The sequence below is a fragment of the Protopterus annectens genome, chromosome 5.part1 (assembly GCF_019279795.1).
Source record: "Protopterus annectens isolate FY-2018-M chromosome 5.part1, PAN1.0, whole genome shotgun sequence".
In the NCBI taxonomy this organism is placed as follows: Eukaryota; Metazoa; Chordata; order Ceratodontiformes; family Protopteridae; genus Protopterus; species Protopterus annectens.
In genome coordinates this window covers 406,216,437-406,229,541 of record NC_056736.1, presented here as the reverse complement: position 1 = coordinate 406,229,541, position 13,105 = coordinate 406,216,437, and the positions used below count along the sequence as shown (strand labels likewise).

The 13,105-nt window shown below is 45.4% G+C and overlaps 1 protein-coding gene across 1 annotated transcript in view; it reads right to left on the bottom strand.

Annotated features, from left to right (window-relative positions):
• The window catches only part of CDKL5 (cyclin dependent kinase like 5), a 1,714,404-nt gene extending 1,706,601 nt beyond the window's left edge, over positions 1-7,803 (bottom strand). Inside the window, exon 1 of the mRNA XM_044073061.1 lies at positions 7,686-7,803. Within this exon, the coding sequence (XP_043928996.1) occupies positions 7,686-7,803 (118 nt within the window). The remainder of the gene's footprint in view (positions 1-7,685) is intronic.
• Between the last annotated feature and the right edge of the window lie 5,302 nt (positions 7,804-13,105).

Genomic DNA, 13,105 nt, shown 5'->3' with positions numbered 1-13,105 from the left:
ATACACTTTTTGGCGTTTAGCTTGAGGCCATGGTTCTGGCACCAGTTGTCTGTTTCTATGAGGTCCTTTTGGAGGATGCTTGTGTCTGCTAGAGAGTCGATTATGGCGCCCAGTTTGCAGTCATCTACGAACTTGGTCAGCCACACTCCTTCCGTGTTGGCCTGTACCTCCAAGAAATATATACCGAACAAGAGAGGTCCCAAGACTGAGCCTTGTGGGATGCCACTTGTAAATGGTTTGGAGTCTGACATGGCTCCAGCATTTCTAACCATGTGGGTTCTGTCCTTGAGCCAGTTTGCAACCCATCTAGTGACATAGGGCTTTATATTTAAGCTGGTGAGCTTATCTATAATGCCCGAGTGGGGTATTGTATCGAAGGCTTTTGCGAGGTCCAGGTAGGCTGTGTGGACCACCTTCCCCTCGTCAATGGCCTTGGTGACTGTTTCAAAGAAATCAACCAGGTTTAAGAGGCAGGATCTGACCTTAACAAAGCCGAACTGGGTAGAATCCAGTGTCTGTAGGTCTCCAATATCTTTAATTATGAGGTCCATGATGATCCCTTCCATAGCTTTGCAAACCAAGCTAGTCAGGCTTATGGGGCGATAGTTTCCAGTATCCATTGAGGCACCACCTTTGTGGAGAGGGACCACTGTTGCTGTACACCACTCTTTGGGTACATATCCTGTAGTAAGGCTGAGATTGAAATAGAAGTTATGTTCTTACCATAACGTTCCATGTTAGTTGTCTTCTTCTCACCTTCTTTCTTGCTGGATGGGTTCGGAGCCGATCCTCGGCTCCGACTCGGCCACTCTAAAAGTTCGAGAGTTGGTTCCACCGGCTCGAGGCTCCCCTTATATCCCACAATGCTAGGCGGTAATACCTCAGATCTCGTTTGTAAGCTAGGCCCAGCTAGGAGAAAAACCCAGAAAACACTGGAAAGGGGAAACCTACCTCTATAAGATGACAGAAGGAAGGTGACCTACAACCTGATGAGGGAATATATACATAACACAGTATATGCATATACCAATAGAGGTGGTAGGAAAAAAAGGTCACAATCAAACTCCTCTAGGTCTGTCCAGGCTAGGGGGAAGGAGGGTGGGGCCTTAAGAAGAAGGCGAGAAGAAGACAACTAACATGGAACGTTATGGTAAGAACATAACTTCTATATGTTAAGTTGTCCATCTCGCCTTCATTCTTGCTGGATGGGACCGCGTCCCTAGCACCTTGTCCCGGGTGGCCTATCGGAACAGACTCTTGAGTACAGTGGAACCAAAATTAGCTCTGTGTCTAGAAGCTAGGTCCAACTTATAATGAGAAATGAAAGTGTGAGGAGTAGCCCATGTAGCTGCTGCACAAATCGTATCAATAGGCAGCCTGTCTTGGAAAGCTATAGAAGTAGCCAAAGCTCTAGTTGAATGAACCTTAGGTTTGTTAGGTAACTTTTGATGCCTAATCTCATACACAAAAGAAATCAAGGATGTAAGCCATCTGGAGAGTGATACTTTCGAAACTGGAAGGCCCTTTCTGCCTTCTGCATAAGAAACAAACAGTTGGTCAGCCTTTCTGGTCTGTTTGGTCCTATCCAAATAATACCTTAATTGCCGATGAACATCTAGCCAATGTAATTTTTGTTCAGACCTGTTAGAATAGTTAGGAAAAAACACAGGAAGATCAATGTTTTGATTTAGATTTGCCTGAGAGGCTACTTTGGGTAAGAAAGATGGGTTGGTCCATAAGGATACCCTATCCTTATGAAACAAAAGATAAGGGGATCGACTGCAGAGTGCATGAAGCTCCGAGACTCTTCTAGCCGAAGTAATGGCTACCAAAAAGAGCGTCTTCCAGGACAGCAATTTCACTGAACACGAAGCTGGAGGTTCAAAAGGGGGAAGAATCAAAGATGTGAGGACTAAGTTAAGGTCCCAAGAAGGAGGAGGATTTCTGATAGGAGGTTGAGAAGAAAAACTCCCTTCAAAAAAGCTTTACAAAGCTTATGAGACATGATGGCAGAATCTGAGATTCCAACATGAAAGTTAGAAATAGCTGCCAATTGAACCTTAAGAGTAGGAGAGGAACCTGTGTGGAATAGTTCGGCTAAGAAATCAAGGACCGTTTGAATGGGAGCAGTGAAAGGATCTATGTCCCTTCCTTGTGCCCAATAGGAGAAACGTTTCCACTTACTAAGATAAATCTTCCGAGTGGAGGATTTATGGGAAGCTATTAAAATATCTCGAACTGAGTGAGATATTAGAGGAAGCCTGGCTAGGGTTGGAATTGGAGGAACCAAGCAGTGAGGTTCAGAGAGGGGAGGGAGCGATGTAACTGACCCGACTGATGGGTCAAAAGATCTGGAACTAGGTCCAGATGCCAGGGTTGCTCCAACAGAAAATGATGCAGAAAGGGGAACCAAACCTGTCGAGGCCAGTAAGGGGCAATGAGGATCAAGGAAGCTTTCTGAGCGATGGGCTTTCTGTATCACTTGAGAAATTAGTGGGAAGGGAGGAAATGCATACAGAAGTCCCTGGGGCCAAACTTGGACTAGTGCGTCTCTGCTGGGATGGCCTGGTAAAGGAAAGAGGGTGAAATAATCTTTGCACTTGCTGTTTTGGGGAGTAGCAAAAAGGTCGCAGCAAGGCTGGCCCCACTTCAGAAAAACTTTTTCCAAGACTGAATTTTTCAGAGACCACTCGTGAGGCATGAGAATAGCTCTGCTCAATTTGTCCGCAATGAGATTGGACTTCCCGGGGATGTGCGTTGCTATCAGAAACCGCTGAGAAGAAATCGCCCATTGCCACAGTCTGAGTGCTTCTCGACATAGGGGGTAGGATCTGGTTCCGCCTTGTTTGTTGATATACCACACTACAGACATGTTGTCCATCTGAATTGCTATCGTTCTCATCGGGAGAGAGTCTTGAAGGGCTTGCAACGCTAAAAGCACTGCTCTCATCTCTAGAACATTTATATGCAAGTGGCATTCGTAAGGTTGTCATATGCGCTGGACTGTCCTGCCCTGATAATGCCCCCCCCACCCGATCAGGGAGGCGTCCGTTGTCAGAGTAGCAACCGGAGGGGGAGGGACAAAGGGTCTTCCTAAGAAGAGCTGGGGGGAAGAAATCCACCAAAGAAGATGATTCCTGCATGCTTGCGTAATCACAATGGTGTGGGACATCGGAAGTTGTTGGTATGACCATTGTGTGAAGAGCATCCATTGTAAGATTCTCATGTGAAATCTGGCTAATAGAAGTAGAGGGATAGCAGCCGCCATAATCCCCAGTACTTTTAGGACTAATCTGACTTTGATTCTGTTGCTGTGGAAAAGAAGAGACACTAGTTTGTGTATGTCTGCTATCCTTTGGCTGACTGTGCCTAGATTTACGCCTATGAAGGTAATAGCACGACAAGACGACAAAACAGACTTTTCACAATTTACTGAGATACCTAGCTTTCGAAATATGCGAAAAGTGTAGTCTCTGGCAAGTAGTAGAAGATGCTTGGTGGGGGCTGTAAGGAGCCAGTCGTCTAAGTATGGAAACACCTGGAATCCTTGACGTCTCAGGTGAGAGGCAACCACTGCCATGCATTTGGTAAACACCCGGGGGGCTGTGGCGAGTCCAAAGGGCAGGGCTCTGAATTGAAAGTGACTGGTTCCCAGCCTGAAGCGGAGAAATCTCCTGGAGCGTCTGTTCATTTTTATATGATAGTACGCATCCTGGAGGTCTATAGAGCACATCCAGTTTTCCTTTCCCAATAGGAGTAGGATGGATTGCAACGTGGCCATCCGAAATCTTGTTTTCTTGACAGACCTGTTCAAGATGCTGAGATCCAAAATGGGCCTCCAGTCCCCTGTTTTCTTTGGAACCAAAAAGAATTTGGAGTAGATTCCGGATCCTTGCTGGTCTGTTGGAACTGGCTGAATGGCTCTTTTTGCAAGCAACTTTGATATTTCTAACGCTTCTTGGTCCCTTTGAGCGGGTGGAACATCTGGAAGGGACTTTTTTGATTGATTTGGAATGCGAAAGAACGGAATGGAATAGCCTTCGGAAATGATGGACTGTACCCACTTGTCTTGAGTTAGAGATCGCCAGGCTTCTGGGTACAGAGATAATCTTCCCCTGACTGCCTCCGAAGGTGGACAGTCGGGCAACACCTCAGGGATGCTGAAAGGGCTTATCGGAAAAGGTTTCACGATTGCCCTGGTTCTGCGGACCCCCCCTGCCTCTAGGGTGACGTCTACCATTATTGTTCCCCCCTCTGCCTCTAGAGGGGAACCGACTCTGTGCGTCAAGCAAAGCCCCTTGAGATTGCTTGCGGAACCACATCTTTCCACTTTTCTGGCCCATGGGGTAAGGCCTAGAAGGAGTAGAAAAACGGACTCAGACGGCAGAAAGAGTTTTGCCATCCGTCTCGCACCTTGTCAGGGTTTCTTTCACTTGAGGACCAAAAAGGGACGATCCATCAAATGGGGAATTAGTGAAAGACGTCTTAAAGGGATCCGCAAAATTGCATAGCCGCATCCAGGCATGCCGGCGTAAGGCCACACCTGTACCTGCGGCTCTGCTCGCTCCATCAGCCGCATATGAAAGAAGGCGCATGGAGGAGTTAGCTATCGAATTTAGGGTTGACAGCTGAGCGTTCATCTTATCCTGAAAACCTGCAGCTGTTGGATCCTTTAACATCTCACTCACTTCCTCGATTAAGTCTCTTTGAAGACGAGTGAAATGACAGAGGTAGTTCAGCGAACGCATTGAAAAGGTCGCTGACGAAAACATCCGCTTCCCGTACCTGTCCATAGACCTAGATTCCTTGTTAGGGGGATGGACAGGCACTGAAGGATCAGCTAGTTCCTTCTTGGTGGCAGCAGCTACCACCATAGCATCCACAGAAACTCCTTTAGTCAAAAATTGTTTGTCTGCTGGTGCTGTAATAAACTTTGAAGGTCTCCTGGGGGTGGGGTCCACAGAGTCAGGAGCCGTCCAAGCCTTTTTTGCTACCACCTGCATAAGGGGGTCAAGGGGGGGGACACCCAGGAGGTGGAAGGGCGAGAGCCGAACGCCTCAAGATACACAGATTCATCCTCCGAAGGGTTGAGGGCTGGCCAATTCCCCCTCTGTTTTAAGATCTCCAGGATGTCTGCAAAGGAGACATCTTCAGAGGGGGAACGGGGGGAACCTTCAGAATCCTCTAAATCCATGTCAGAGGTGACAGACTCAGGTGAGTCTATGTGCTTCCTCTTGCACTTTCTCTTCCTAGGGGGCTCTCCTGCCAATTCAGGAGAGGCCTCGGAAGAGGATGAAATCCCCACAGGGGATTCTTGAGGAGCTGGCTCTCTGCAGTCTGGAATGAGGGAGTGAGTAGAAATTACCTGAGGCACCGAGGAGGGAGGGGCGGACGGAGCCGACTGTGGAGTTGAACCAGGTTCCAACACACTCCGCATGACCTCGAAAGCACCCCTGTCAGGCAGAGCCAGAGATCTCCGCTCCGAAGAGCTGAAAACCTCCCTCGGCACCGACAGTGATGGCTCTGAGGCCGATGTCAGAGCCGAACTCACTAGCGCCGAAGCACCGAGAGGGAGAGCGGGGTCGGAAAAGGGTCCGATGCCACTCACCCCCTCGGAGCAGACGAGGGAAGTCCGGCGCCGAGATTCCTCCAATGAAGAAAACGGAGCAGATGACGGCGCCGAAGACAATTGTATCGGCTCCGACGCTGCCACAGTCTCGGGTCCGAAATGCCCCGGCTCCGAACTCAAAGGAGTTGGAGGAGGAACATATTGAGAAATAGGATTAAGCATCGACTGCTGAGTCGGGCTCTGAAGCATTTGGGCCAGTGCCTCGGACTTTAGAAGTCGACTCACTACCCTCTGAAGGTCATGGTCCGAAAGTCTCAACAACCTAGAGGAGTGAGATCTATGGCTCCGTTCAGACAGCAAGGGAGATGCTGGAGCCGAATGAACGGAGCCAAGAGACGGTGACCTAGACCTTTTCCTAGTTGTCGGTTCCGATAATTTTATCGGAGCCGACTCAGTGATTTCCAACACCTCGGCTCCGGCCGGAGCCGAGGGAACCGAAGAAATAAGAGTTTGAGTCTCATCGGCTCCAGCCGGAGCCGATGTTGTAGCAGACTTCGAAGCCTTAGGTGTCGACTCAGAAACTGGAGCCGACGACCTAGAAGGCTTGGAGGGTTTGCCCGAAGAAAGAGTCGGGGGACCCTCAGGCTTCAATAAGCCTCGTAATATAAGTTTATTTTTTCTTTCCTGCAGGACTCTAGGGCTGAAGCCATGGCATACAGCACAAGAGTCCTGCAGGTGTAAAGGTCCCAGGTAGTACACACAAGAAGTGTGACTGTCTGTCAGAGACATTTTCTGACAGCACGAGTCACACTTCTTGAAGCCTGAGACCTTTGAATCCTTAGACATTCTCAAGGAAAAAAGTGTAACCACCACACAACACAAACACACCGATTACACTATCCACTAAAATTAAACTAATAAATTTAGTTAGTTTTTTTTTTTTTTTTTTATATCCCTACAAACACATACACTCACTGATAAACGGGATGGAAGGGCCCGAAGGCCTAAACAGGAAGGAAAGGGTCAAAATCCACTCAACTAAGGGTAATAACGAGTAAAAACTAAATTAAAGGGGCTTAAATTAACTATAGAGTAATCTATATGAACTGACCTGAAGCCGGTAGAAACAACACACCTCGATCGCTGTAGCGGCAAACGAGATCTGAGGTATTACCGCCTAGCATTGTGGGATATAAGGGGAGCCTCGAGCCGGTGGAACCAACTCTCGAGCTTTTAGAGTGGCCGAGTCGGAGCCGAGGATCGGCTCCGAACCCATCCAGCAAGAATGAAGGCGAGATGGACAACTTAACATCAGTAGTTTTATGTTTGGGTTTAGCTCTTCTTGGAGTTCATGTAGGACGCAGCCCGGGACACCATCTGGTCCCATTGATGCTGTGTTTTTTGCTTTGGAGAGGGCAGCTCTTACCTGAGCATCTGAGATGTCAGGGGGGCAGCACTCTGCTGGGATAGATATTTGCCCTTTGGTGGGGAAGTTTGCACTGTACCTGTCAGCTAGGATGTTGGCAATGTCTGTGGGTTTGGTGTATTTTTTGTCATTTTGGACCAATTCTGAGCATATCTGGGAATTCCCACCCAGGTTCCTAACATAACTAAAGAAAGCCTTGTGATTATCCTTAGTGTCCTGTGCAATATTTCTCTCGAAGCTGGCCTTAGACGATTTTATGAGTGCCCGTAGTTTTTTGCTAATACTGATCAGAGATGCCTTCCCTTTTTGGAATTTTGCTCCATCATGTAGTAGCTTCCTCCTTCTATTGTATAGTTTGTTTATGGCTGGGGTCCACCAGACAGGACGTCTGCCTTTGGAGGATTGGGTCTTGGTTTTATTTGGATAGTCAGAAAGGGGAAAAAAACATCTATAACCCTATCAATCATGTCACTTCCTACTGTTATGAGAAAAGTGGTTAACGTCAAAACTGTACAAATGGTAATAGCATAAAAGGAATGCAGAGTCTTTAACTCAACTGTAGAAAGAATCATAGCTGTAGTTTCAATTATCATGTCCTGTATAAATATTTTCATCAATCAAGCTACATTCTGCAAATAAGTTACTTTGTTATAACTGTTAATTTGTAATGAAACTGTACAACAAGCATACCTCTGTGAACAATGTCATTTTTATGGCACCAGTGAATTGCTTTGATTAACTGATAGATGTAATTTCTCACTTTTTCAGGTGGAACTCCATTTGGCATCTCTTCAAGCAACTCTAACATGTTCTGGAAATGACAAATTATGCCCAGTTAATGAGCTGTACACGCAGTAAATGTATACATTTTAGGACTCTTTCCAATACATCAACATGAAGCAGAAGTCATAACATTTTTTTCTATCAAATTACACTGCAAAAGTGAAAAGCACGTGTGTGTATTATCTATACATCTCTCTCTCTCTATATATATATATATATATATATATATATATATATATATATATATATATATACATATATATACATACATATATATATATATATATATATACATATATATACATATATATATATATATATATATATATATATATATATATATATATATATATATATATATATATATACATATATATATATAAAAACTACATACACTTGTATATGGGTCGACTTCATAAGAACGAAAACCCATATAAACTAATCCAACAACATCGAGACAAATGTGCCGAAAAGTACAGTTGTGTACACCTACCATAAATGTAGATGTTCGAGTGTCTTCACTGTTGCAGTCATGACTGTAGGGTTCTCCCCTGCCGGCAGGCAGCCCTCGGTTGGCCAGAATCCCAAAGTCTGGGTCCGGAGTCGGCTGTTCAACCATGCTCCCTGACGTCAGAGCACCAGGAGTATAAAGCTGACAGCCGACGCCATCTTCTCCAGTTTGTCTTGCCCCAGATGTCAGGAGTCCCAAAATGAAAAAGGTCCAAAAACCTTTGCAAATACACCTCAGAAGAATGGTGAAAAAAGGAAATACACAAAAGTAAAAATAAGAAGGGACTGGAGGGAGGGAAACCCAGACTGCAACAGTGAAGACACTTGAACATCTACATTTATGGTAGGTGTACACAACTGTACTATGTTCATCGTGTTTCACTGTTGCAGTCATGACTGTAGGGTAGAATCCCAAAGCTGAAAGAAAGGGTGGAGGTCATAAAGAGGAAGGGGCCGCTAAAAGGCCCTGCAAAACTGCAGAGGCAAAACCTGCCCTAGACTTAGAGTAGAGAGGTAGATTGTAGTGCTTAGAAAATGTATGCACTGAACTCCAAGTTGCAGCTTCCAAAATGTCTTTGGAAGGAACTCCCCTGAGGAAGGCCGCAGAAGTGGCAGCGGCTCTGGTGGAATGAGTCCGTATACTTCCTGGGATTTGCTTTCCATGGTGAGAATAACAAAATCTGATTCCATGAGCAATCCATTTAGAAATGGTCTGTTTTGAAATGGCTTTACCTTGGGAACTTGAAGCATAAGAAACAAACAATTGTTCTGATTTTCTGATGTCCTTGGTTCTGTTCAGGTAAAAACGTAGCTGTCTGTGTACATCCAAGGAATGTAAGATCTTTTCCCCTTTATTTTGAGGAGTGGGGAAAAAGGTTGGCAAGTGTACAGTTTGATTTAAAGCCACTTTGGAAACCACCTTAGGCATGAAGGTAGGATTAGTCCTCAAAGATACCCTGTCTTGATGAAAAATAATATAAGGTTCCACAGCCATAAGAGCTTGTAACTCTGAAACTCTCCTGGCAGAGGTAAGGGCTAACAGGATGGCTGTCTTCCAAGATAAAAACTTGATGTCAGAAGAGGCAGCAGGCTCAAAAGGAGGCAAGGTTAGTTTTTCCAAAACATAGTTGAGATCCCAAAGCAGGAATAGGAGGAGATCTAGGAGGTCTTATGTTCTTAGCTCCTCTGAGAAACTGTCACATGAGCTGGTGGTAAAAGATGGGAGGGTCTGTATTATAATGAGCAGGAATAGCAGAGGCATGCATCTTAATGGAAGAGAAAGAAAGACCCTTATGTAAGAGATCTATCAAGTAAAGTAAAATTAAAGTAATGTTAGGAAGAACAGGATCAGAATCCTGAGCCTGCATCCAGGAACAAAATCTTTTCCATTTTCCTGCATAGATTTTCTAGTTCTAGGACGTCTGGCTTCTAAAATGACATCCATAACCTGCTTGGGCAGTAAAGAAGAAATCAAAGGCCCTGGAATAACCAGGCCGCCAGGTTGAGAGTTCTGACATTAGAGTGTAGAACCTGACCCTGATGTTGGGACAGAAGGTTCGGAGACTGAGGTAAAACCCAAGGGGGGGTCCAGGCATAGGTTTTTTAGAGTTGGATACCAAAACTGCCGAGGCCAATTTGGAGCCAGCAAGATTATCATCTTGGGCTTGTCCTGTTATATCTTCAATAAAACCCGTGGAAGAAGTGGAAGAGGCGGAAAGGCATATCCCGAGAGGTTCCTCCAACTGAATGGCAGGGCATCCACTTTCCAAGCCTCTCCGTGGAAAGTCCTTGTGCAAAAAGTCTGTAGTTGATGATTGAGATGGGATGCAAAGAGGTCTATGTGAGGACATCCCCAGACTGCTGTTATCATCCTGAATATTTTGGTGTCCAGCATCCACTCGTGTGGATCCGAAAGATTTCTGCTCAGACTGTCTGCCAGGAAGTTTTGTTTCCCTGGTAGAAACTGAGCTTGAAGATCCAGATTGCAAGCTAGAGCTGTGTTCCATAGATCCATGGCTAGTCTGCAAAGGGGGTATGAATGAGATCCCCCTTGCTTGTTTATATACCACACAACTGTGGTGTTGTCTGTCCGTATTAACAGTTGTCCTGGTTGTAAAAGATTCCTGAAGGCCAATAGAGCTTTCTGAATGGCTAACTTTTCCTTCAAATTGATATGCAGGTGCTTCTGATCCTTTGTCCAAAGGCCCTGCAAACAATTGCCCTGAAAATGGGCTCCCCAAGCATAATCCGAGACATCCGTGGTTAGAATCTGAGAGGCAGGAGGCAGACGGAAGGGCTTCCCTTTGTTTAGAGCACATGCCCTGGACCACCAAAGAAATTCCTTTTGAAGGCAAGGAAGGACGGAGATCAGTATGTCTAAACGGTGGCAATGCTGAGACCATACACTTTTTAGGTACCACTGTATTTTCCTCATGTGTAGTCTTGCATATGGAACGAGAAGGATGCAGGAGGCCATGTAACCCAAAGCCTGCAGGAATGTCCTTGCAGATAGACGAGTTAAAGTTGCCAAGGTTCTGAAAGTTGAAGCCAGCTGTGACTGTTTTTCGGATGTCAGAAATGCCATCTGGGTTGTGGTGTTTAGAAGTGCACCCAGAAAAGTTATCTGTTGTGATGGTGTCAAATTTGACTTTTTTATGTTTACAGAGAATCCCAGGAACTTGAGGAGGTTCTGTACAAATTCTAGATGCTGGAGTAAGACATCCTTGCTGTCTGCATGAATTAGACAATCGTCCAGATAAGGGTAAATTTGAATTCCCTTCAGTCTGCAGTAAGCTACTACCGGAGCCAGGCATTTGGTTAAGACCCTGGGCGCAGTAGATAACCCAAAGGGCAGCGCAGAGAATTGAAAGTGCCTCGATCCGGCTTTGAACCCGAGGTATTTTCTGCGATCCTGTCTGATGGGAATGTGTAAATATGCCTCCTTTATATCCAAAGTTACCATCCATGCATTTTTGGACAGCATTGGAAGTAGCTGCTGTAGAGTAAGCATCTTGAATTTTGGAATCTCTAGAAAGGTGTTCAAGACCGACAGATCCAGAATGGGTCTCCATGAGTTTTGCTTCCTTGGGACTAGAAAGAGCCTTGAATAAAAACCTTTGCCCATCTCTGAAAGAGGAACCAGTTCTATGGCATTCATAGCCAAAAGAGCTTTCACCTGGTTTAAGGCCTCCGTCCATTGATGTTTTGGAAGGTCTGGCCATCCCCTTGGCCTTGGCAAGGTGTGAAAATGGAATTTGTAACCTCTTAAAACCACATCCAAAACCCATTTGTCTTGGGTTATTTGAGTCCAATTTTGATAAAAAAGAGAAAGTTTTCCTCCGAGAGGGGCTTCCAGGCAAGAAGTTCCTGTAGCCCAACAGAGGGAGTCATTGAGTTTGTTTCCTTTGAGATTGTGACCTGTCCTCTCCTCCCCTAGGGGTGGAAGCAGTCCACTGTCTTGGCTATAAGCAGCTTGTGTTTGAGGCCTCCCTCTGGAACATCTATATCTACCCCTCTGAGGCCTGTCTGAAGTGGGAAAGGACCAATTTTTAGAAGGCCAATTCCTGCTAAATCTAGGAGGCTGTACTTGTAAGAAATCTTTAACTGTTTGCATGGATTTTGCCTTATCCTCCATCTTTTTAATCACCTCTTCAGCTTTTGATCCAAACAAAACATTATGCCGAACAGGAGCATCCAATAATTTAGCCTTTACTTGTTAAGGTAAATTTTGTTCCTTTAGCCATGCATGCTTTCTAATGACTGTGCCAGAGGCCGCAGCCCTACAAGAAGCCTACAAGGCATCAAATCCACAGTGTAAACCATGCTTCCCAACCTGATCAGTGGCATGCAATAAGTCATGTAATTCCTTATCTGCACAGGCAGAAATGGAAGTAAGCTTTTGTTTTAAGACAGACAGTAGAAACTGCTGGTATTTAAACATATGAAACGGACAGTTTAAAGCCCTAATGGACAAAGTAGCAGAAGTGTACACCTTTTGCCCCATCTTTCTAAGGATCGAGAATCCTTTTCAGTAGGAATAGGATTTTTGGCAGAAACAGCCTTAACTCCCTTAGGACCCTGAGAAATGGTTTCAGGGTCAGCAGAAGGGTTATTGTATAAAAACTGATGGGAATCAGGAACCCTGTAATATCTATCAGGCTTAACAGGAGCAGGAGGGAAAGAGTCAGGGGTTAAGTTAGCCTCCGAAAAGGCATCATCCACAATATCCAAAACAGGAGGAATAGCCAGGGGTCTATGTTGGGGAAGAAGAAGAAATTCCCTCAGTCTTTTCTTGGATTCCGAATACTCCTGTCCTTCCCAGTGGAAATGTTCCCTCATTTCATGCAAAGTTTCCCCAAAAGAAAAATCCTCAGGGGGAGAAGCTGAAGGAATAGATTCTTCACCATCAGAATCCTCATAAGAAGGGAAAGAATATTTCTGATCGGAAGAAGAAACTGAGGAAACAGAAACCTGATCAGAGGAATCATAAGAAACATCCTGCCTTGGCCTTTTGTCTGGAGGGGAGTGAGAACCCCTAATCATAGTAAGTAAATCCTCCGCCATCTTGAGTAACTGTTTCTGTGACTTGGGAGCAGGTTCAGAAGAGGCCTGTGTAGAAGTCTTTGATTTTGAAGGAGTCTTTGCCTTTGTCTTTGGCTTTGCCTTTATTAGTAGCTGAGTAGGCCTGAAAACCCCTTCGGAAGCCAGTACCAGCACAGCGGCTCCGGACCCATCCGAAGGAACATTGTCCGAAGGTCCTGCAACAGGAATATTTAAAGGCCTGGTTAGCTCCTCATGAGAGTCCGTTTCGGCCGTCG